The 26,263-nt window shown below is 41.2% G+C and overlaps 1 protein-coding gene across 8 annotated transcripts in view; it reads right to left on the minus strand.

Annotated features, from left to right (window-relative positions):
* Positions 1–26,263, minus strand: part of LOC129180408 (citron Rho-interacting kinase) — an 82,046-nt gene that overhangs the window by 37,930 nt on the left and 17,853 nt on the right. For all 8 annotated transcript variants that reach the window (XM_054774861.1, XM_054774862.1, XM_054774858.1 and 5 more), the window contains 13 exons: positions 25,802–25,945; positions 25,545–25,664; positions 11,851–12,021; positions 11,646–11,699; positions 11,037–11,090; positions 10,220–10,360; positions 7,937–8,062; positions 5,596–5,691; positions 5,333–5,449; positions 5,071–5,180; positions 1,717–1,891; positions 1,204–1,401; positions 1,045–1,098 (listed from right to left, as the gene is read on the minus strand). In XM_054774861.1, the coding sequence (XP_054630836.1) occupies positions 1,045–1,098; positions 1,204–1,401; positions 1,717–1,891; positions 5,071–5,180; positions 5,333–5,449; positions 5,596–5,691; positions 7,937–8,062; positions 10,220–10,360; positions 11,037–11,090; positions 11,646–11,699; positions 11,851–12,021; positions 25,545–25,664; positions 25,802–25,945 (1,560 nt within the window). The remainder of the gene's footprint in view (positions 1–1,044; positions 1,099–1,203; positions 1,402–1,716; positions 1,892–5,070; positions 5,181–5,332; positions 5,450–5,595; positions 5,692–7,936; positions 8,063–10,219; positions 10,361–11,036; positions 11,091–11,645; positions 11,700–11,850; positions 12,022–25,544; positions 25,665–25,801; positions 25,946–26,263) is intronic.

Raw genomic sequence — 26,263 nt, forward strand, 5'->3', positions numbered from 1 at the left:
AACAGTAGCGCTCTCAGCTCCTAACAACAAGCATAAAGGTGCTGCATAAGATGCCAAACACTAGGACAAAAACTCGGCCCTGGACTTTTTGGTTCAGAGCGGCCCCACCCAAACCTCTATTATGAGCCTGTACTTGTTTGTTTAAAAAATGCTCAATGTTGGGATCAAACCTGCATCTTCTGCTTTGAAAGGCAGCAGCACGTACCTCTATACCAGTGCTTCTCAAATAGTCGGGCGGGAACCCCTGGGGGGGTGTGGTGAACTGTCGGGGGGATTTATATGTAAGAGGCAGGGAGGACAGTCCTGCCAACATGTATGAATTTGTTGTACTTGGCATGCGATTTGGCTCTTGAATATGCTTGTATGCTTCACTGCTCTCCATTTTGTTGCATTTTGCTGGTTTCAGTTTCGAGTTCAGTCTGTATAGTACAGATAAATAAATAAATATTAAAAGTTTCTCGAGGGTATTTCAAATTGGGGGGGCGCGAAACCATTTCTGTCCCCCAGTGGGGGCATGACAGAAAATAACCACTGCTGTATACCAGCAGACACTGGCAGCACGGACCGTGAATTTTGCAGTTTTATTGTCTATCGCCGCCTCTGTTGTGTTGTGTCTGCAGCGGCATGAGATTTAGTTACCGTAATTACCAAGGCCAGGCTCAGCGATAAATAAATAAAGAAAGAAATGGCCGTCAATCGGCCCATTATTGATCGGCCCAACGGGAAATCTCCCAGTGCTCCCAATGGCCAGTCCGCCCCTGGCCAGACAGGAAACAAGACATAACAAAACAAAAGCACAGACAGTTTCCCTAGCTTCCATGGGTAATGGTAATAGAATAGTATATTTTGTGTCATCAGAGTGAGGAAGAGTAGTGTTTACATAGCAAATAAGGCAAGGCATGTAGTATATGAACACATATTGGCACGTACAAACGAATGAAGCAAGGTGTAAATCCAAAGATAACAATTGGCAAAGCAGCCTTAATGATTCGATGATAATCTATAAATCTGGAAAAAAAAAGAAAACAAAACCGTGCCGCTTACCGCACAGCCATCTCTCAAAGCATCGTATTTTCTTTGGATCTCGTCTCTGTGTGCCTGACGGATTTGATGAGAGACACAGACAGATTTCAGCATGTGGATCACATGACTTGAAAGAGCACAACATCTTCAGGACTCCCTTATAAGTCATCCATGTCTCACCCTGAGCACAGTGATCTCCTCCTCAGCCTCAGCAGTGGTCTCCTCCAGTTCAGTCTTGGCCTGCTGCAGTTGGTTCTCCAACGCACGACGAGATGCCTGCAGGCTGTTGATCTGAGCTTCACGCTCCTGCAGTGACAGGGTCACCTCCGTCACCTGCCGCTTGATCTCCAACTTCTGCTCCTCGTGCTCGAGTCCAATCTATAAAGACATATTGGGAGGGGATGGTACTCATCCTGGGTAGGAGTCAGAAATAGGCTTTTATGACTTAGATAAAGTGGTATTAGATGCACTACTTGATCAACCAAAACTAGCCTTTGCTTGTACATTTACTTGTGACTTTGCCGGAGAGACACAGAGAATGGGTGATAATTTAGGATTTTTGACCCTAGAAAATCTTTAAGGGTGCCCTACTTAAGTTTGTTTACTGAAAAATATACATAACTATCTAGAAAATAATTTGAATAAGAAGAAAATAACAAAATTGAATATGCTGATGTGCAATTTCGTGTGAACCTCTCTGAGCCTGGTCTCCAGCTCCAGCAGTCGGCTCTTATGGCTCTGCTCTTGCTGACTTGTTTTCTCCAGATGCTCCTCCAGTTTAGCATTCTGTGCCTCCAACTTCCCAGCCTGAGACTCCAAGTAAAACTTCTGCTGGCGAAGCTCTGAGATCATCTCTTCCTGGGCTTTCCTGCCATGACCACACATATGCAGGTGCAGAAAGCTCGGTAACAAGCAAGTAAATTAGCAACACTATTTTCTACAATGGGGGTTTACATACAAAAGTTTACATACACTACCGGTCAAAGGTTTTAGAACCTTCCAATTTCTCTGGAGGAAAAAACTACTTTCTCCAGTACGATGCTGTTCAACTGATGTTGACGAGGGTATAGAACCACAGTGTGTTCCAAACACTGTTTTTATGCAGACAGAGGAGGTAGTAAGTACTCCAGAACTTGGAACATCTAGAGGAATTCGTAGCACCAACTGTAGCAAACTTTACCATCAAAAGAGCCATTTTGCCTCCCCTTTTAGTAAAAAACAAAAAAGTTAGGAGCCAGAAAACATTACACAACTTATAAACTTGTTACAACCACAAAATTCTTCAAACAAAGGTGCGCCTACATTTGTAGGCGTACTCTGAAATTATTTAAACACTTTATTCTGTAAGTCTTACTGTGTGGTTCCCATATTTATGTAAAATTAAAACAAAATATAGCCAAATTTAAGATTAAAAAAAAGTCCATCAGAGTTCACATATCTGCATATCAGTGTTGTTTGTCCAATACTGCCCCCACTAAATTGCCATCAATAACATTCTATTGGTCCTGTCGTTGACGGACTTTGCAAAGAGAGGCATTCTTTCGTTTTCTCATTAATTTCCTGCTTATTTTTTAATTCGGAGAATAGGTGCGCTGATATTTTATGAACGATTCTTTTATGTATTCTCCATCTGTGAAAGGCTTCCCATCTCATGTGCAGCCCAGTGGCGATTTTCTCACTAAAAAACTATGCAAACCCTCTTGGTGACTTATTTTCTTGACAGCGGCTAATGACAAAAGACTTCTCCTCACGTCGCTGGGAGATTTTTCTGGTATTTGGAGACGTGTCACGGGCTCCGAGCACGTAGCTACAGCGTGCTTCTCGTTATAAAAACATTTCCATGCTATTGTTAAATTGTTTTATTTCACTGAGCCGTAACTTGCTTCAGACTCAACTCAAAACTCCCTCACCTTTTTTCTCTCCTGCGCAGTGAGACTCTCACTGCATACACTAGCCTACGTCCCCCCCTCCCTTGCTCATCCAATCAGCAGTCAGAACGCTGTCTAGATGCGTTCACGGACTTGCGGTGAGTCGGATGTTTCAACTTCTTTTCGAAAATGTACATTTTCATTACTTCAGTGTTAAAAAACATCACCGTGCTATATGAAGAGAGCCGCATCAAGCAGGCTGGAGAGCCGACCCCTGTTTTAAGCAGTGGGGTGCTGTCAGGGCCAGCAAGGCCTACTCTGCTGGCCTAAATAATCAGAAGCACTGACCTACATTTACAATGTAATTCTAGTATTTGTTCCATGAAATTGTATTTATGTATTCTTAACGGTGTATTATCGTCATTTAGGAGTGTGTTTCTTGCTTCCAGTAGTGTATGTCTATGTTAGCTATGTCTGTCCAATCAGATTTCAGCTTCTATGTGTTGCCAAATCAACATAATCTTCCCAGGGCCTTCAGAATCAGGAGTGCTGGCCCATGTAACATACAAACTATTTGCAATGCAGATGTTTTTTTTTTCTTTCAGATTTCAGTTTTGTCTCTCAGGGCCAGTTAGCATTTTTCCATCCTCTGATTGCTTGACCAAAGCAAAACTGTTTGACAAGCCAAGTTACGCCCTCAATGGCTGAATGAGGAGGACAAATTGACACCTCAGGTGAGTATTTTAATAGGTTTTATATTTTTGTCATGTTATTAGATAAATATTGATTTGCAACTGCTCCAGATGACGTTGTAGTTGTCTGAACCCTTATTCACTGAGCCGTTCCATTTCCAAGATTAGATTAGATTTGGCTAAGAGCCAAGTTTACTAGCACCGCCGCCGCCGCCGATCACCTGTCAAAATCTGTGACTATGTGTTTGAAGATAAGGGGACTTATTACTGATACAGTACTGATATTACAGTCACTTATTGTGTTGGTTTTACGGCAACGCTAACTGCTAGCATGCCGCAGTGGTAACGGCGACCGTGGTGTGAAAGTTCGCCGTGGAAAACCTTTATTATCTTTTTTTTCTCGTCACACTCCTAATTGAAACCATGGCTGCCCTTGTACCAGGAGCAAGGCACATATAGAGTTCACTCTGCAGAGTGAACTAACAGCTCGCTGTTGAAGCGCCATGCCTTAACATCCATGGTAAAGTCTTACTCCGATCTGTTCTCTCCTGACACAGCTTGTGGGCTGTTAGTCAGGTCTGAGATCAACCTGTTCTGTGAAAGTTATATAAGAGTCCTCTGCAAGTCAGAATCTCTTTCATTCACTGTCCTTCACTGCTGTCTTGTAATGACCCAAACTCCATACCGCATTACCAAGCTGGTTGTCTGGTAAAGTTCTTTTCCATCACGTTGTCTGTCCATTTACTATGTCCCTTGACGACTGCCATACTATCACTAATCAGCAGCCATCAAATAGGGGGGCCGAGGAACAGGGCCATGCGCCGTACAACCTTGGATCAGAACCTCCTGGCCTCAGCCAAAACACTGAAGATGGGTCATGGTTGGCTCTTCCAGCATGACCACAACAGTATACGGCAGTCTGTGGACGGAGCTGAAACTTTGCGTTGCCAAGTGATCCTCGAAACCTTCAGGGTTTGGAGAGTACAGTCAAACCTTTGTTTTTGTAGTTCCTCCTTTTCATACAATTTGGTTTTCAACGAAAATTCTCCCAGTTTCCGTACACCATCTCGGTGTTTGCACGGTCAAACATTGTGCATACCAAACTAGTCCGTCTATCATCTATCATTAGGTGGAATCCAGCGCCCCAACAAAACGCCCCACGTGTTCTCATTCATTCATTCATTCTTCATGTTTTTATTAATTGAGTTTGACCGCTAAATAAACCTCCATGCGGGCCAAAGAAAGTTGTGACTGCCAGCACTTAACAATATCGAATTCAAGAAGTAACTCATTGCAAAGTACAACTGGCGTACCAAAAAAATATGGACTATTCATGGTGTTGTAAAGGGTTACTAAACCTGCACTGCGCGTACATACAAGCTACAAATGAAATGGCATTGCACTGTAAAATGTATTGTTAAAATGTATCTGTGTATTTTATTAATATGGAGGGCATCATTTACAAAGTGACTGCAATCGCTACTCACATATTTTTCTGGGTGTAGATGCTGCTGTTGGCTGCTAGTTTGTTGGCCTCAGACAGCTCAGCAATTCTCTGCTCCAGACTGTTCATCTTAGATTCCATCGCATTTATGGTCTGGATGGAAACGATTGCCAACATCATTTGAAACATTTCAACTGGGATTGGACAAACAGCTTAATAATGACCAAAACAAGAAATCTATGTCAGTGTGACGAATGTGAAAATATGCCTGAAATAGTGTCACTTCCTCGCTCGTCAGCTCTTACCGCCTTCTGTTCACTGATGATGCTGCACTTCTCCCGCACCTCCTCCTCATATTTACTCTGACTGGACTCCAGCATTTCTTTATCAGCCATGTCCGCCTTCATCTGAGATTCCAACACCTACAGCCCACAAAAGCAGGATATCAGTTAACAGGACAAATTATGTTAAGATATGCACCAAAAATGGATAAAAACAAGACTCTCTCACATGGTATGGAGGCCATTGTATTGCACCAGTGAGCATACAGTATATTGTTATATTTCACCTTAATCTTATCTTCATAGAGCTTCTCCTTCTGCTTCAGATGTGCATCCAGCCGCTGTGCTGTGGCCTGGGATTCTCGCAGACATTCCTCAAGCTCCTGTACGTATTACACAGTGTATATGAAACATAACTATTAGGGGCGTCCTGATTTGATGTTGATATCGGCCAGATATCGATACGAGCAGCCCGTTCCAGACTCCGTCCCAATATTTCTTGCACTGCCCCAAATCCTCCAGCTAGCTTGACGTTGATGTTCTCTTCTGATTTCTGGTCAACGTTCACAACAAAAGTGACTGTTTCTCTCTTCGATTGCCATTGTTCACTCATGGTTTAAGACATAAATATGCCTCACACAATTACTAAACACATTTAAAGTCCATCCATCCATTTTCTATGCCGCTTTTCCTTATTAGGGTGTAAAATGTAACTTACTCACCACTAATGAATGACAATGTAAGACGATCCCTGAGTGAAGCTTACTGCTTTCGTAGCCAAACAAACTTTATAGTGTTCATGTCACCAAAACACACGTTTTTTCACTGCAAAAATAACACTGAAAGGCATATTTCCTGTGTTAGACGTGTGCTCGAATGTTAATAGATTTATCCTTTTTACTGTAAAGCCAGTCGTCTGGAATGGTTATGCAGTAAGGCTGGGCAGATCGATCCAGATATCTATAGCAAGGGTATTGTCAGTATCATCAGTTTTCACAAATGTTGGTGTTTTTTTGTCGTGTTGTTCATATTGTTACATTGATCAACAAATTAAAGGCAAAATCACAAAATCTTTTCATGATTTAGAAAAATTTCAAGTAAAAAATATCAGTATCGCCAATAGTGATAATAACAATAACAAGTATTGTAATATAATTATTATAATATTGATAATAACATAAACATTAACGTAATTTGGTACCTTTGTTTGGACAAATATAACAATGACAACAAATATAGTTCATAAGAGTTACATTTTTTGGCAGTACAATGCTATAGCTATTCATGTAAGAACTTCATGTCATCACTCAGCGTAACAGGTATCATCATGGTATCATCTTAGATCCAAGGCTAAAATCATCACACAGCAACTTAGCACTCAAACGGTAGCTAAGAAATTCACATGACAAGTACCAATTAAAATAAAAAACAACTATTTCAACTTCATCCCATTATGCATTTCGTCCCCGCAGATCAGTTCATTGGCCAATGGCTGTCATGCGCTCTCATGGGCTCAGGGAGCTCATGAGCTCCCCCTGGTGGGTGTCTCTGGTGGGTGGCTATCCCCGCTCTGGACTCTGGTTCTCTGCTCTCTTTCTTAGGTATACCTTTTGAGTGTTAAGGTACCGTGAGATTATTTCAGTCTTCTAAGATGACGCTGTGAGTCAGACAGTTACATTGAATAATGACCTCCTGCGATTTCCGATGGGTTGACAAGCCCGTTGTGAGTTTTCCTCATGATTGGCTCCTGTCCAATAAAGAGCTGCTCCTGCGTGCCACAATACATCTCTTTATGACGTAGACATGTGCGTCTTATAGTCCGGTGCAGCTTATGTATGTACAAATTTGTTGTTCTCTCTAAATTTAGTCGGTGCGGCTTAAACACCGGAAATTACGGTTATAGTTATCCAATGCACTGTATTACAAATTTATTTTCTGTATGATTCAAATTGTTTTGAACATTTTCTTAAGTAAAAATCGCTGAATTTACACATTTCCATATCAAATAAAGGGCTCATGCCGTCTGCCAGCTTCAGTTTTGTCAGCATGTGGCCAATGATATAATGTTGCAGAAACATTTATTATATACACCATGACGATCTACAGTAAGGGTGACATCATTATTCTTGCTGACTGTGCGATAAAATAAAGAGAAATGTCAGTAATCGCTTCATCCTATAAGGGTGGGGGCGTGCGTGAGCTGGAAGGTGCTTGTCACTGCCGTCCGTCCATAGAGAGGAAAAGACAGCATTTTGGGTTTTTTTGACAGCAGCAGCTGGAGAGCAGTAAGTCAAATGCAGGATATTTGTATGCTACGCTGAATAAATGAATGAATTTGACTACCAAGATTAACATTTTTTAAAAACCCCAAAGGAGTCAGTGCCTCACCAGCCATGAACCTCACAACACGTCACTTATTAGTTTATACTGGCCCTGAATTACCTTGGTTTTGGACCAATACAAATGTGCAGAGCTTTCAGGATATACATTGAAGAGTATTTTTGAGAGGGTTTCTTGAAAATATTATGGAAACTTGCACTTCTCCTCTGCAGTGATGACAAAGATCTGTTTGATTTCACACGCCCTCTATTATTATTACTATTAATTTACAGAAGAAAGGTGGCTTACCAGGATTTTATCTGCCATCTGCTGGATTTGCTGGCCCTTGCTCTGGATATCGTCCTTCATTTTAGTTTCACGGCGCTCAACGATCTCCAGCCTTTTCACCTGGTTCTCCAGAGTCTTTCTACCATCCTGTACACAGTCCACACAAGCGCAAACACAGTTACACAGACTGACCAGCACGGCGACACATTGGTGATTTAACATCATTTCTTTGTTGCACGCTGGATTTGAGAGATTCTAAAATAAAGTGTCAGAAGATCTGAATACTGATGAAGTTGAAGCATGCAGCTGCATCCATTTCCTTCGTAGAAATACACCTCTTCCATGGTAATATGTTATTATTCTAAAATACATCATGACGGGAGCAAAATGCATTTGCATTGATGCGTGAGGGCGAGGATAGACTTTTCAGTTTGACTGCATTTGCAAAACTATTCAAAGAAAATGTACTTAAATAAATGTTATCGAGCCTACTTTAAAAGTATACTTCAACCAATTATATATTCTATTCAATTTTATTTGTCAATGCTATGTCTAATCACTACTGCACTTATTCCTAACTCTTCATTCTTGTGAGGTCATTGTCAGTACTCACCCATTATCAACTATGTTCTGTTATGTCTATTTCAAACATATTATTGATTATGATTGCCATATGAAGAATTTTGAATACTATTTTACCACATTATTACATTATCTTATCATTTTCCGATGTATTTCAACCAGCAAAGAGTACATTTGGAATACAGGAAGTGAACAAAAGTATTGCAAAAGGGATGAGGGGTAGGATTAAATAAGCTTTGCTTCTTCCTACTTCTTTTGGACATGTGGAAATGTATTTTTTGCCCACTGGAAACGGGCCTGGGTTCAGTCATGCGTGCAATTATCCAATACATTTTGGTATGGACCGAAGGATGATGTCCATACCATCCATCTATACATCCATCCACTTTCTATGCCGCTTCTCCTCGTTAGGGTCGCGAGGGTATGCTGGAGCCTATCCCAGCTGACTTCGGGCGACAGGCGGGGTACACCCTGGACTGGTCGCCAGCCAATTGCAGGGCACATATAGACAAACAACCATTCACACTCACATTCATACCTATGGACAATTTAGGGTCGCCAATTAACCACCACCGTGCGGCAATGTCCATACCAACATATGCAAATAAAGACATTTTATGAAAATATTAAATTGTAACTTTGATGGCTACTTTTTAGAGAGTCTCTTTTCTTTGACACACCCTGTAGAGACGTAGTCATACCAGCACACACCCTCAGTAGCTCTGTGGGTGTGGAACTCAGACTCAGACACAGGGAAGCCGTGGTCCTGCAGAGTGGCCAGGTCCCTGCCCCATAAAGGAGCACTGGCAGGACGGCGGCGTTGCGGAACTTGGTGGGACGAGAGATGTCATGCCATCTCCATAGTGGTCTCCAGAGGCTTTAGATGACACCAGCAGCCGGTCCTCGTTTGTTCACCTCGGGCAGTATGTCTCCTGTGTTAGTGACCTCTTAGCCCAGGCAAACAAACAACGAGACAAACTCAGTGGGCTCTGATCCAAAGACAATGAGGAGTGGAATGGGACCGTCATCGACACACATTAGTTTACTTTTGGACCAGTCGACATGCAGTCCCAGCTTCAATGCCTCCTTACTGAACACATGAAGGGGTCCCTCCAGCTCAGCGTTTGAGCAGCAGAACAGGGTGTTTAGCTTGTAGTCAGTGATCTTGACTCCAGAAAAGGAGGCACACACTGTCGTCATCAGATAGTCAATAACACGGTTAAACATGTGTGGTGGGGCCACGCAACCCTGGCGAACGCTGCTAGCGATGGGGAATCAGTCGGTCTCGCAATTGTTTACACAAACACAGCTCAGGGTGCCGTTAAGCAGCATCGTAAAGATTCCATAACGACCGGCACCTGCTCATGGCCTTCATCGATTTGAATTTAAGACTGCCTTTGACACGGCCGACCCAGGCACACTGTGGAACGTCCTCGGCACCCTTGCTCTTCCGCCAAACTTAATCAGACCCTTTAAGGTGGATTCTTCCCCAGATAATATAGAAGGTAATATAGAAGGCTTGTTTGTGCTGTTTTACTATACGTGTACGTCTGTGTATACCTGGTTATGTTATGGTACAATGCTTCTGCCTTTTGTGGCAAAGGGCACGGGTTCTACCAGCCAAGTTTGCATCAGGAAAGGGTATCTGGCGCAAAAACTAATTGACTCGTTGTGGCACCCTCTGACAGGGAAAAGCTGAAAGTGAAAAAAATCGGCATGTACCTCAGTCTCACGGAGGCGTCGACGTAGACTGTCACTGGAGTCTTCCTTGTTCTGCAGCCTCTCCAGATCTCGCTCCATGCGCTCTTTGGCCAACTTCATGCTTTGAAGATGATCTGTAGCTTCAGCACTGGATTTTAATGCCTAGGAATTCAAGTTTTAAAATGCACATGTCTGTTATATAGCTGATGAGACAGTGATAAGTTATACCCCGTGATGATCACCATTTTGCAGCCAGGCTATCATTTCCTTCCATTAAAAAGTGAGGCAATCAGTGCCGCTGCTCCTACGCAACATTTTTTTTCCAGTCGGTTAAAGCAACAATCAAAGCATAAAACTCAAGCTCACAAAAAACCTCAAAATTATTATTTTTTTGTCTTTCAAAAAATGATGAGCAATTTTAACTGCTCTTCAAATAGACTACCACAGCAAAAATGTAAAGTTGTGGATAAAATGTTGATTAAAAACATATATATTTAACCAGACTAGAATTCACCAGCCAACCAAACTTTGAATGAAATATTACAATATGTACAGAATATATTTCAGACCATTGCTACTGGGTATTGGCTTTTAGCGCCTTCATTTTAAGTTATATTCAAATTAAGAAGAAATTATCTTCACTAATGGGAAAAGCTTCTTGATTGCAAAAGTGGGCCAAATTGGACATAAAATGCAACATTTTCAGACAAAGAAAGAACAAGAATGAGGTCAGAGGGGATTAAACAAAGCTTTTATGCACTTATCTCAAAAAGAAAAATGCTGTTTCATCCATTATTGGGTTTCGGTGCACACACTTTATTAATTATTAATTTTCTACCTTAGTAAGCTTCTCCTGCAGATCCTGGATCTTTGTCTGCTGCTCAGCATTGGTCTAAAAACAAAAGCACTGTTTGCAAGGTGTGGATCGTGTGATAAATTATTTCGAAAGGACATTACAGTGGAACCCGTTTAAATCGACAACTCTCGGATTGGCTGACTTAAGCGGTTGTTAGCCATTGCTTGCACATTTACTGGTGATTTTGGCCAGAGACATAGGGACAATTGGTGATAATAATATATTTTTCATCTAATCTTTCTTCAGGTGGTAAACAATATAAAAAAATGCAGCTGTGGAAACGGGGACGATACAAAGGCTGAGAAAGTCTGCAAAAGACGAAAGAACCTGACTATCCCGGATCTTTGAAGTTAAGTGGCAAAAGCACATGAGCGATAACGATGAAGGAAACAATACTACAACACATATCAACATAAACAGACCCGTTTTCATAGCAATAACCCATTTGGCAGTCGACCATGTATGTCAACCTCGACTTAAGCAAGCACTTTTTAGTAATAAGAAGAACACGTGGGCCAAGACTAAGTCTAGACATAAACGGGTTCGACTGTATAACCAATACTGTACATAGACAGGTGCTTTTGGAACTACCTTTTCTAACTTGGTGAATAGCTCATCTGCCTCCGCCTTGCCTTGTTCTTTGGCCTGTGAAAAGACAGTTTGTCATGGAATGTTCCCAAATAGTTAAAAAGATAAATGGATTTATTCATTCTTAACCAAACTCAAAGAAAGAAAGGCAGACTATTTGCAGTTGGATTATGTATGAAAAGACAGGTGTTTTGGACGAGCCCAACACCTTTTGCAGTCTGTGCTGGCAGTCTGCGGCCTTCCTCTTCAATTCCTCACTGTTCTGCCGAGACTCCTTCAGTTCTGCCTCATACAGGTCACTACGACGACGAGCAGCAGACAGGTCCTCCTCCAGTTGTCGGATGGAAACTCGCATCTCCTCCAGTTGGGCATGGTATTCCTGCATTTTTGGTGAAAAAGTGACAGGAAAACAAGATAGAGTGGAACAGCGGCTAGCGTCATCAATCCGCTCCAGACAGTCTGACCGTAAGAAAAACGTACTCTAAACGAATCAATTTTTCCCTTAAGAAATAATATAAATCCAATTAATCCGTTCCAGAAAGCCAAAAATGTTAACACAAAACACGTTTTTTTATAGTTTTATAACTATAGTTGAAAACAAAAATATATATACCTTCATTGAAAACGTTATGATGTGTTGCCGTGTTGCAGCGAGATCAGCACGAACACCGCAAGAGTTATTCCTTGAATTCAATAGTGTTTCTCACCTCAGGTCTCTGCTTTTATTTTGATCACGCCTGCAAAATAAGCCAAAATGGAGCAAAAGAAAGTGCCAGCATTTTGATCAAGAAGGTGAGAAACTCCATTGAATTTCAGGAATAACTCATGGCAAAACACGAAGGTGGTGTCTGTGTTGATCTTACTCCCACATCGTGTCTATGGCAACAGTCATGTCTTCAATGGTAAAAGTCACCTTAAATGTTCATTTATCCCTTTCGTTCTTTATTTACAGTCGTCCCTTGCCACTTTGTGGTTCGAACAGTGCGCCCTCATCACGTTTTTTCAATAATTAATTAATTAATAAATGACTTCTGTTTTGTGGTTGACTACAGCCTATTATTAGTAAAAATATATGCATATTAAGCCCATTTTTATGTATTGTTGGCCTAAATTAAGCATTTTATGCATAAAGATGAACTAAAATACAAATCCAGTTTCAGGTATTGAAGGACGTTGATGAACTGAGTCACTGTGTCATCGGTAACATGCACCACACTTGGATCGTGTCAACCTCAATTATTGCAGGTTTGAATTATCTCACAACAGGCACAATATTAACAATAATAATAATTATCATCATAAAATGGGTTAATTTAGTGGCCGTACTCCAGCTAAAACTCAACTCTGAGTCATGTCCTGTCCCCACGTCCGGAAGACATTTATTGAAACACACACGAGAACTAGTCCACTGGCTCTCTGATTATATCTACTGTATTGGATAATATGAGTGTAAAGGTGACTATAGTGGTGTTGCTCTTTGTCTAGACTGCTCTAATAATATTAAAAAACATATGTAGAAGGTCATTAACAGGTTTTCTATGCTCTAAAGACAATATTTGATTTATAAATAATCCTACTTATTTATCGCGGTTGGGTCTGGAACCAATTCACTGCGATAAACGAGGGATTACTGTATATGTATTTACAATTGTTTTATGCATGTAAAACTATACCTGTAAAACTACAAAAATATGTCTCAAAACATTTTTGAGACTTGTGGCGTAACTGTGTTAGTTAGCAAAGAATTACAGAGGCACCCGCTTGCAAGCTAATAGGCTGCTAACAACTTTTTTTGATAAAAATACGTGAACACAGTTGGACTCATCCTGTATACTAACCGGAAAATGTATAAAAACTGAGGCAAATTTTTGTGTAAATTTTTTACGTTTACCGAAAAACACACTAACCGGGTTGTACGCTAACCAAGGTTCCACTATACAAATCTAGCGAACAGAAAAGATAAGTCTAATACTATATACCAGGTGTGCCCAGTACGTCGATTGCGAGCTACCGGTAGATCGGAAAAGTAGTTTGGGTCGATCGCGTAAACGTCACTTTGTAGATGTCATATGACATCAGTCATCTGACATTTAGCTCCCCTCCTGATTGGCTCTTGCTCCCCCACGGCATTTCAAGCTAGACACAAAGATGCACTCTCATCTGTATTATTCTGATTGCGGATAAACTAACTCAGCTGTAAGATGCTTTTGTCTGTAACAAAAGTTACCTGTTCACTTGTAGCGGCTTGTTATGTAGAAAATAAACTGTCTTTTTGATGGCTTTGCTTCGTGTCCTGAACTCAACTACAGAAATCGGTGTTTTCTACACATACGCTTCTTAAACTATGATTTCATGATGAAATGGAAAATGTGGCCATTGCTGAAACCTTTTTAATATGTTGCCTTGACTTCGGCTGCATTGTCTTTTACATAATCATTTTCAATTTGTGTATATCGGTAATGTTTGATAGCAAATGCTAACTGGATGCAATACATGAACTGTGTGCCCTAATGAACGTGACGTAGCTATTTTGACAGACATATTACCAGTAATCCGGTTATGTACACAACTATTGAGGAATTATGTGTAATTATCTTTATTGAATATAATTATGATATCAACTGCTTTGATACTGCTAATCATTAATATTTAAAATAGTATATCGGTTAGATTTTACATATGTTATATGTTTTATAGAAAGAGATCATTTTGACTTGTAACTTGCATGCTGAAAAAGTGTGTGCACCCCTGATATACATGTATAATGTACATAAATACCTATTTTTTTTTATAAATATAGTAAATCTATATTTTTTCTATATTTATAGTAGGAGGTGGATCTTTGGGACGTGGTCATTTTAGAACTAGCTCACAGGCTCTATATTCAAAGCCAGGTAAGGCCTCAGACGGTTACAATTTACTAACAATGTACCGTACACAACAAATAATGTGTCCCATTCCAAAGAAAAGGTTTTCGTCCAGCATTAAGAAAACTGAATATAACAACTTTTATCAACTAAAGGGAACAGTGTTGGCCTGTGGTGGCCTTTCAAAGCCACGATGTGCACGTTTGCGTCATTTGTCCATTTCACAGAACTGTTGGCTCACCGTTTCCTCTCTTCCTCTGCAACCAAACGGCTGCTCATGCTTTGACTGATTGATGACAAGCTATTTTCCAACAATAGGAAGGTGGTGTCATGTGCCATTGCTTGTTTACTTTCGCTTTTAAAGCTGTGTTCCTGTGTTTGTGCTTACGAATAAATAATGTGACGACACAGAGTCATGGTGAACATTTTACAGTACTTGACCAATTATCAGCATTTAAAGACTCATAGGCAGTTTGAAGTACGAACTTTTTAGACGTGAGTTAAAAGGGAGTCTGTCAGGCTGCGCCATCTGTTATGCTGTGCCTAGTGTATATTTGCCACATTAGCAAGGTCAAAGACGCTTAAAAGTACAGAATGTCCACATATAAACTAATTCTACCCTGTAGAGCTCATAGTATTTGGTTGTGGTTTGTACAAATATGTATTTGTGCAAAAAATATTATTTCTAAAACTAGTAAATAAAAGTGGAAAAGGGGTTACTGCTGGTCCAAGTGTTGTTTGACCCTAATCCTGTTGAATGAATTATTCCTGTTAGAAGCTACTGCATCATTCATGTGAGCAAACTCATCCATAAGCAATGCTGCTAACTGCATTTTAAAACCAACATGATGAAAAACAGTTCTGCAATTGTGCAGTAAATACAAAGACTCAAATGCAAGCCAGTTTACATCAGACAATTTAGTAGAAAGGAATGTTGAGAGTAAATGTGAACATGTCATAGTCAATCCATTTGCATGTCTGTCAAAAAGCCATTGGTCACACCATAGTTGATCAAATTACAGAACATCCTCCTTATCGGGTTACATGGCACATCAGTACGTGTGTGCACCTCACCCCTGGCACTGATGCTCAGCTGACACACAATAGGGAGAGTGAAGCTGACAGCAGCAGGAAAAATCGCCCAAATAGTTTATGTCGAACGCACCATGACTGAAAGCATAATACAATGTGATTAAGGATAGTCAAAGCTGAAATAGAGTTTGACTTCTATCCATCTTTTGTATAACACCGCCGTTTATTTGCATACCATAGATCCCATTTTATTTATTTCAGTCACTCTTATGCCACCTTAGCACAAATTTTGCCTACGCATTGCCACGCCAAATTGTGGGGCAATGCGTGTCCTTTAGATCAGTGGTCCCCAACCCCCGGGCCGCGGCCGCACAGAAAGAAAAAATAATTTCCATAATTCCATTTTTTTTTTATGTTTTATTTTGAAAAGTGGCCGGATTCTCTCTGTTCCATCCGTCTCACTTGACGCTTGTCCATTGTGGGTGTGCTAACTTTATCTCATGCCGCACAGATAGACTACTACTGTATTTTTACCATTTTTCTTTCACCTCATATTTGGTGTCAAATGCTGATACTATGTGGGAATGCATAAAGGTAAGTTTAATGACTTATTGAGGGCTAATGTGCACATTTGTCTCAAGTGAATTCATGCTAGCACACTGCCTTTTACCACACACGTCAAACAGCGATGTAATAATCTCTCTGGAAACACTTGGCTGGAACTTGAACTGGTGGATGGTGGGTCGCCATTCATTTTGTGCTTTTAATTTGATGTTATTCATGTCTAATTTTTTCACAATACATAATAAATAAGATAAATTAGATTGCTGTAATGTACGAACAACCCCCCCGTGGGAGATTTGTGGGAACACAAGCTGGTCCGTGGGTCAAAAAGGTTAGGGACCACTGCTTTAGATAGTATGCCTGAAAAGCGTCAAGACTATTTTGTGCACTGTTTGCATTCTGTTTACACATAAGTTATGCACTTGACAGGCAATTCCTGACCGAAAATGGTGTGCATTGACCCACGTTCCTGCACAACTTAGTTCCACCTAAGTCAAGTACTGCTTGCGTCACAACATAGCATGTGCGACGTGCATTGCTCCCACATGTGTACGCATAGTCACCACTGCTTCCCGCATCTGTGAAGCAGTCGTGTCATTATTGGTCCCGCTTTGTCCTGCGTGACGCCACGGTATAGCAACCCATAGCTTCTTAAAATGTTGAACTCCTGAGGAGAAGCTCAGACAAAGTATCGTCTTTTGTTTGCTTCTCAAATAGTTGGTTGGTACGTCTGTTAGTGTCTTTATTCGTGCTTGATTCTGGTGGCAACAACTCATACAGTAGTCTGTACAGGTTCTTAATAGTAGGGAGAACATAACTGAGAACCACTTTCCTTTTTTAAGGTGTGGAGAATAAGTAGTGTTCCAATTAGGGGTGCTCCGATCGATTGGCCACCGATCAGTATCAATTTTTGTAAACAAGCACGGTATAGGCATACGCTGATACTTGCTTGAGAATGCCGATCAGCTGCGCTCCCATTACAGCATCCACCCTATAGTGACCGTCTCCCGCCCATTTGCCCTTCACAAAGCCAAAACAAGCATGAGACTTACCCGTCGTTGTGAGAGTGATATAAGTTTTGCACCCTGCCAAACATGCCACGAAAATGTCTCGCCGGGGTGGCGCGTTAAAAGCTTTAGTTTTGTGTGGCATATAAGGGATGGGCATTTGGCAGGGGGTGGTGAGTTATCAAGGCTCGCGATGTGATCATCGGTCGGGCGGCGGCTAATGTAGCGCCCGTGTGTGCGTGGCAGTCGGAGGTCTAAGACGGATAGTCCGAAAAGTGGTTGGCTTTATCGGACTGCCTGGGGGTCCTGATGGAACACCATCAAGCTGATCATGCATCAAAACTCTTCTTAAAGAAGGCACCTGATTTTGAAAAAGTAAGTCAAATGCTTTTGTCTGAATTTTATGGTTCCCCTTTCATATCATATAGCCTGGGGGTCACCAACGTGGAGCCCCCAAATGACCACATGAGGCGCCTGCAAGCTGGTTTTCAGTTAATAATGTGAGACCACTAGAAAGAAATGCATTTTGAAATACAAAACGTGAGTTGTGGATACCAGCATTTTGTTAATGTTCTGGTAAAACAAGCATGTTTGTTTTGTTTGGGTTGAAATAAGGTATGAAAATAAATGTTGCAAAAATTGGTAGCTTTTGGCCATTTTCATTTGATAAAAGTAGCTCTCACAAGGAAAAACGTTGGTGACCCCTGTTATCGCCAATAGTACATTTAAACATTTACACTTAATCTATGTGACTGGTATCGGGCGATTTCCATCATGATGATGATCGGTATCGGCAGCATAAAACCCTGATCGGAGCATCCCTAGGTCCAATATATTGGTACACAGCTGTTGAAGGAAGTACAGTGGAACCTCGGTTAGTGTACGCCAGGGTTAGTGTGTTTTTCAGTTAAAAATGTATGCCAAAATTTTCCCTCGATTTGTTTACATTATTTGTGTACGTCATTACAATATGGCGTGCATCTTGTTGTGTTAGTAACACTGTGTTAGTCCCACTTCTTAATGTATTTTTTATCACAAAACGTCCTTGTCAGCAGCTTGTTAACACATGGAAACAGGAACCGGAAGTCACCTCCGGCTCCAGTCAACATGTCATCACAGGTTGAATGTGTAGTTCTTTGCTAAGTAACCCAGTTAGGCCAAAGTCCACAAGTGTTAACACAAAACACATTTTTATAGTTTTACGATAATAGTTTTACATGCAGAAAACAGTTCAAAATGTATGAAAGGGATACATGAACATTTAAGGTTACTGCCGTTGCGATGGCACAATGTGTGAAAACCAACTTCGCGTTTTGCTTTCTTGGATTCAATGGTGTTTCTCACCTTCTTTACCAATATGCTGCAACTTTCTCCATTTTGGGTTATTTTGCAACCATGATCAATAACCAAAGCGTGAGACTTGAGGTGATAAACACTACTGAATTCAAGAAATGACTCATGGCAAAACACGAAGTTGGTATTCCTGTTGATCTCCCTGCCACATCATGTCTTTGTCAACAACCAAGTCTTCAATGAAGGTAAAAGTAACCTTCATTGTTCATTTATCACTTTCATCTATTCTGGATAGTTTTCTGCATGTTAAAGCAAAGTAGTTTGCGTTAACATTTTTGGCTTTCTGCAACGGATTAATTGTATTTACATTATTTCTTATGGGAAAATTAGATTTGGTTAGAGTACATTTTGGTTCGAGTCTGGAACAAATTAATGACTCTAACCAAGGTTCCAATGTATATTGTTTTCTTGTAACTTTTTCATAACTGGTGGAATGCGGTTCCTTTTGGGATGTTTACTTTTGTAAAAAAAAAGCGGGGCCGCACGGTGGCCGAGTGGTTAGCATGTTGGCCACACAGTCAGGAGATCGGGAAGACCTGGGTTCGAATCTATGCTTCAGCATTTCTGTGTGGAGTTTGCATGTTCTCCCTGTGTGTGCGTGGATTTTTTACTCCGGTTTCCTCCCACATTCCAAAAACATGCATGTTAGGTTAATTGCCGACTCTAAATTGTCCATAGGCATGAATGTGAGTGTGAATGGTGCCCTGCAATTGACTGGCGACCAGCTGGGATAGGCTCCAGCATACCCCCGCAACCCTAATGAGGATAAGCGGCATAGAAAATGGATGGATGGATGAAGTTGGAAAGCTGCTACAAATTGTTCTGCAGTCTGTATGTTATCTGACCTCTTTGCAAAGATAATAAGACTGCATAAGTTCTTTCTTTTTATATTAGGTATTCTCTTTCTTGGTTAGAATATAATTTACATTTCCACAACACTACTTTATTCCACCATCTATTATGTTTTCCACTTGATTCTTTAATATGCCATTGTCTGCTGTTGTCACAATGTAGCAATGCATCTTAAGTAAGAGGAATGCACACATGCACATATGATTAGTATACATGCAGCTATTCACATCCTTTTTGTCTGCTCTCTGTCTTAAAATATCGTCAAAAGCTTTCTGTAGTTATCTGATTTTTAACACTATAGGCGGTCTTCCTGTTACGACGTGTTGCGGTTAAAGCACACTCTCCATAAACAATTACTATTATGTACAAAAAGAAAAAGAGAACTAGTGAAGTTATTAGGCGGAAGAATACGTCGTTGCACGTTGCTACACTGAAGAAGTACAAAGTCACTTCTGTTCTTTTTAGTTAGCTTTTTTTCTCTTCTCTTTTTCTTACTTTTTCATTCAGTTCTTGTATTTAAGAGTTTTGTGACAGCATATTATGTCCTTCATGTGTTCTTGTGTACAGTGTGAGTGGCTAAGGTGTTCATTGATGTATACGTTTTGACTTACGCTAAAACTGGACTTCCAAACCCGTCGTAGGAAGGGAACTGATATGTAGACCGAGGACCTCCTGTATTCTCAGCATATGTCTTCCAATCTTTGGTAAAAAAGAAGTATATTCTTTGACAAAGAATCCATCCACACGTTCTACTATTTGTTGATCCAACACGGCGTGTCTGCTGCATCGAAATGCTCAACACTGCAGTCAGCGATGACTTGTGCGGGGGCGACAGATGCTTTTCAAGATGAAATGCTGGATTTAGCTGGTGTGACTAAATACCATGCTGAGAGTAACTGATGGGCGCCCGTAGCCACACTATACTTGCACATAAAACTAGCCTGATAAATTAGAAGATAGATTGTTTTGAATAGCTAAATCCCATTTTGTTCTATTGCAGTTTTACTGATATAATGTACATCCTGGTGTGCATCAGAAGCACAGACCTAAATTTACAATTTAAATTCTAGTTGTTCCATGAAATTGTATGTCATGTTCTATGGTGCTGCTTTTTTGCCACCTGTTGCCATCTGTTGCAGCACACCACCAACTGGCCCGGGAGGAGCTACCTGTACACACCTGCAGTCAATTAACTCTGGACTTCTTAAGCGGTGCGGTTTGGTGTGTTCCTTGCCAGATTGTTTCCTGCTTCTTATCTGACTCCAGCTCCTCCCAGCCTCGTGTTACCTCATGTTCGTTGCTTTCTGATCCACTTTTGTATCATGTTTGTGAGTACATTGTTCCCTGCTTGGCTACCTCCAGCAGCGCTTTCTGAGTTATTGGATTTTGCTCGAGTAGTAATTTTGCCTGCTTGGCTTTCAGCAGTGCCTTTTAGTTATTTTTGTATTTTTTCCTGCTTGGTGTGTCTGCAGCGCTTTGAGTTAGTTAGTATTTTTCTCGGCCTCGCGGTCTCTGTTGTACTTTCTCTTTTTGTGTTTTTGTATTTCTTCCTCCCTGTGAGACACCTTTTTGTTAATAATCTTTTGTTACACGGATTGACTCGCCTCTGCATTCTGGGATCTGGTACGCTGGCCTTGGCCACTCCTGACATTGTATCTATTTATTCCAACAGTCTATTATTTTCATTTCGTAGCGTGTTTCTTGGCTGCACTGCTTCCAGCAGTGTATGTGCATGTTAGATTTTTTATTTTTTTTTTTTGTCCAATCACATTTCAACTTTCATTTCTTACCATATCAATGTAATCTGTCCAGGGCCTTCAGAATCAGGAGTGTTGACCCCTGTCACATACACACTATTAGCAATGGGGCTGTTTTGTTTCGCCAACGTTTAATCACCGAACCAATCTCTTTACGCTCATTACATTGGGCCGAGTGCCTTCTTTACAAGCAAAATGTCTCATTAAGTCGAAGTTACTGGCTGTAATGTAAGACTGGTGTATTGGTGACTATATAGTCAAAGATAAGGGGACTTATATTATTATTGATAGAGTGGTTCACGGCTATCTTGCTTAAAGGCCCTGTCACACCTTGACGATTTAGCCAGCGCATGCCCGACGTGATCATTTTGATGGCATACGTTGAACTGTCGACGTTTTTTTCAATTGTGGGCGTATACATAGCGTATTCATAACGAGTTCGAAGTATACATGACATATATACATATACGTATTAGTAACTTATATAGAACGTTTCTATAACTTATAGATAACTTATACCAACGAATGCGTAGCGTGTTGCCGGCGTTCACAACTTATGCCCAATGCCAGTCTAACTTATGCAAACCGCACGGCAGCGTATGGCCGACGATCACGTGCCGTAGCCTATAAAAAGGCTGCCACTTGATGACTCACCTCACTAGACATCGCAGTGTCAACATCAGCATCATGCCGAAGACAATTTCGAAGACCGCTGCCAAAAAGTATCAGGGAAGTGACGGAGGCCGACGGCGAGAACGTGGACGTAAGAAGGATCCATCACCACCCACAGCCTCCCCCTCCCACTCTCACTCTGATCGAGATGACGCAGGTTATATCGCCGCTTCCCCTCCTATTGGTTCCATTCCCAGTGTCACAGTGCCCTCTACTGGTCAAGCATGTAGCAGTATAAATATGGATTTCCTACAAGGCATAGCATAATGTACTGTATCTGCAAACACAACAGCTTCCATCTCCTCTCAGCCAATCTTTGCCAAGAAGAGAGCCAAGGAGACACAGTTTTGTCTCAAGGTATGTTGACGTATTACGAATTGTGCGTAACTTACAAATAACGTGTGTGAACGGGTGTCAACGATCGCATAACTTATTGCCCGCGTATGCGGGACGTATGAATCATACGTTGACACAGGTCAAAAAGTTTTGTCCATGCACAAAATTTTTGGACGACTTGGACGTACTACGACGTATGCCGGCGTGCTTCAGCGTGCTCTTAACTTATACAAAACTTACCCACAACTTTACCAAATTTTTCATACGTTGGCGTACGCTGGCTAAATCGTCAAGGTGTGACAGGGCCTTAATATGCTGAAGTTCCCTCTTTTCCAAATGCTAGTATGGGGCAGCGCTAAGGCATCATGGGTGAATATGATTCGAAACTCCAACAAGGTTAATATTTGCCATTGTTACCTTTTTGTGTTTTGGTCTTGGCTCTAATTCTGGCCAGCCCACTGAAGGCCCAAGTACCAATGCACCACGCCACTGTGTACACCCATATGCAATAATTGTATGTTAAAAATGGCAAAACACAACACAACTTGGGACTCACTCTACTCATCTTGCTTTTTTTAACAAGGAAAATGACCTTGTTTGCTCTTGAAGATGATTAGGAACACTTTTTGTTGTTGTTGAAGACAACACCCCATAAGAAAAACTGGTTTATAGCAACACAGGCTTCGTTAATGATACAAAGCTTTCAGTTGTATGGTGGATAATTTGATGAGGGATGTGTATTTTTGGGAGTGCTTGACTGGAACCCTGAAATGCCATGGCCCTGAAGGAGCCTCTTAGGAATTATACAGAGGAATATTCTACAATATTACCCAAACATAACCGATGTATTTCAAACCCACTAACACCCTAGGACAAAAGCTGGTTCAGGTCATGGACAAAATCCCAGTAATTAAACTCAGCAACACTGTTTATGCAGTGTAGTGAGGAGTGCAACAACCCCTACATTGGAGAGACCAAACAACTCCTACAGTATACTAAGGCATGATGCAACATAGGATAGCAGTTTCTTCTGGCCCAGAATCATCAGTTTATTTGCATCCAAAAAGAATGGACATTCCGTTGAAGACAACGGTGTCCAAATTCTGGATAGGGAGGCCATCTATGTCAAACTGGAACCAAACAGAGGAGGAGGTTTGCGCATATATATACTGTATATATATATATCTTCTTAGCATACTGTATCTATATGTGTTGGTTTACAAAATATCAAAGTAGCCCATGCATCCTTTCATTTTTCAATATGTGGCCCTTGGTGGGAAAAAGTGGGGACACCCCCGGCTTACAACAATGTCCTGACATGGCCCCCCCAACGATTGTTTCATTCCTCAAAAAGGGTGGCCAACAGGCTGGCAGGACTGACCACGCTGGGCAACAACTCTATTGTGACCACCCGACGGGACACACCCACCTGGGACATAAAATGGGAGACTGTACACCTAAAATTTTAGAACTGAAGAAACCTTTTGGATTAAAGGGGAGATGTCTTCAACAAACAAAAAGAGTGAATTTACCTGGAATCTTTACACATTACCATGACCTGGATGACTGAGAATCTACACAGAAAGCCAAAGGAATATTGCACTAGTGACGACATAAGCCTCATGATTGCCATACAATCATTCTGAATAATTCTTCTTCGTTTATCAAACGGTTATGCAAAACAGTGCTGAGCAAAACCTCCTGCAACGGGGACTCAGTATTCAACTGGCAATTGTCAATTATCACAAGTGTAACTATTTAGAATTGCAAAAAAGTCCTATCCAGTACGCAGGTCTAGGTTCAGTGAACTGTTCTTCATGGTCAGCAAGAAGACATCTTACTACAACCGGGCTTCTCTAGCGATAGCAGCTCAGCTGCTCATAAAGTAGTGTCCTGGATGGACCAGTATTCAGCCTCCGATTCACAGACTCAGAGTCCTTCACACCAATCCAAAATTTAAACAATGAAATTCCAGCAAAACTACATTATTAATACTTTTGGCAATATATATTATAAACAATATTAAAGATTGGTGCTAGAAAACCTTCCAACTCTAAAACAGCAGAACAAAAATAAACATAAAGGCTGATAATGATTACAAAGCTTCAAACTATGTATTGTAGTTGTATACATACAGTACATTGCAATAGATTAAAAGTAGAAATAAAAAATCTGACAATAAAAAGGTCTTATTAGGATAGTACGCAAAAGATAAATCAGTGGTTTGAGACTGACAAAACAAAACAGACTAAGGACCCAGCATCTCATCACAACAGCCTGCCCACTGCATCAGTGCAGTCCTCACTTGTAGGTATTTGGCTCTCATCACCATAGCAACCATTGCACAACGTGTTCAGTGCTTGGTAACCGCACTAGAGTAGGCTCCAAAAAAGGGTGCGTTGTCTAAAGCCGTTGGCTTTTTTGTTAATAAAAAAATTGTGCATATTGCCAAATAGGATTTGTTTTTCTACCTCCGGTCTGTTGTCCAACACTGTCAATGTGACAGCTTCATTTCTGCATCAGGATACCCTCAGCAGCGTTACATAACATGCATTATACACGCGTTACATGCATGGCACACACAAAGCACGTTTTATTTTGAATGAAATGCGGCGTGCACTTAATGTACAGTGTTTCCTGATAGCTTTCAGGACATAGCCAGAGGCGACGAACAAGGGATTACTCTATTCACAAAAACCTGGCGACATCAGGACCCCAGGGCAAAGTCAAAACGCTCTACCACAACTAAAGGTAAACCCAACCCGACCCTCCCCAACTCTCGAATGCACACATCCGAACGTCCAATACCTCTGCATCCCCCGCACAACCTGCTGCCCGGTCCAACAAATGTGATGGTTTAATTAGAACGGGCACTTGAACAGTCCTCTTCATCATGCTATCCACATCTCAACGCCATGAGACCAAGATGACACCCAACAATCAACCATCAGTCATCATTGCACGCAAAACAATACGAGCATTTATAACCTGCAAGGCATGCTGGGTAACTTCTTGTCGGGGAGGTATGTGCGTGGGCTTCTCAGAATGTATTACGGAATTCATAACAACATATTTAAAAATTATCACAAAGTTTATGGAAATGAGATGGGTTTTCTACCAAAAAAAATAGCTATTGAGATTAAAAGCACAAATAAGAGAATGTTTTAATTAAAAAATATGCAAATTTGCTGGGTTGAAAATGTGGGGCTCCGCGAGTGTACATTATATGGTGACTCTGTGTGGACCAATAATGAATCAAAGAAGCGTAATGCCCTGGATGTTCAAATTCATTCATAGATAAAAGCTCTCTCATTCTTCCATATTCACCTGCAAAAGCATTCAACTTGTTTTCTTTGCACTGAAAAAAACTAACATTTGTGCTCATTTGTTCTGGATGACTAATTGGTAAGTATCTAAACCCGAAAATGGAGGACAAAGGGACTGTAAAAGACGTCCGCGTACCTGCTCTTTGATTTCCTGAAGCTTGTTACTCTGCTCTCGGATGTCATGGAGGAGCTGCAATGCTTTGTCATCTTCTTGTGTCACTTCCATACGAGCTTGCTCCAAACTACGCTTCAGACTCTGAAAGCAAGACATGGACACAGTTGACAAATGTAGCTGTAAGCATTTTTAAAAGTCAACTGAACCCGTCTTATTAAATCCTGATTCTTTATGTACAAGTACACACGGTTGCTGCAGTGCCTACTGCATCTACTTACACTGCATTCTGTGATGTAGGTAGCCAGGTCCTGTTCTAAGATAGTTCTTTGAGTTTCTGAGGCCTTTAACTCGATGTCCTTCTGCTGCAGTACTGACTCAAGATCAGACATCTTCCTTTGTACAAGTGAGATCTCCTGCTCAACCTGAAAATGAGAATACGGCACTCAACTGACTCGTCATGACAGTTTTATGGCATTGAATGATTCCGGGTCCCGCAGGACAGCCTGCAGATTCGTCAACATCGCAAAAAGACCCTCAGCCCTTAGCATTTGTCTATATATGTGTGGGGATGTAGGGATGATGTGGTCCTGCTGGCTTCTTCAGGCCATGAACTTCAACTCTCACTTGATCGATTCGCAGGCGAGTGTGAAGCAGCTGCGATATGAATCAGCACCTCCAAGTCCGAGTCTGTGGTTCTTGCCCGGAAATGGGTGGCGTGTCATTTCCGGATCGGGGATGAG

The sequence above is a fragment of the Dunckerocampus dactyliophorus genome, chromosome 4 (assembly GCF_027744805.1).
Source record: "Dunckerocampus dactyliophorus isolate RoL2022-P2 chromosome 4, RoL_Ddac_1.1, whole genome shotgun sequence".
Taxonomy (NCBI): Eukaryota; Metazoa; Chordata; class Actinopteri; order Syngnathiformes; family Syngnathidae; genus Dunckerocampus; species Dunckerocampus dactyliophorus.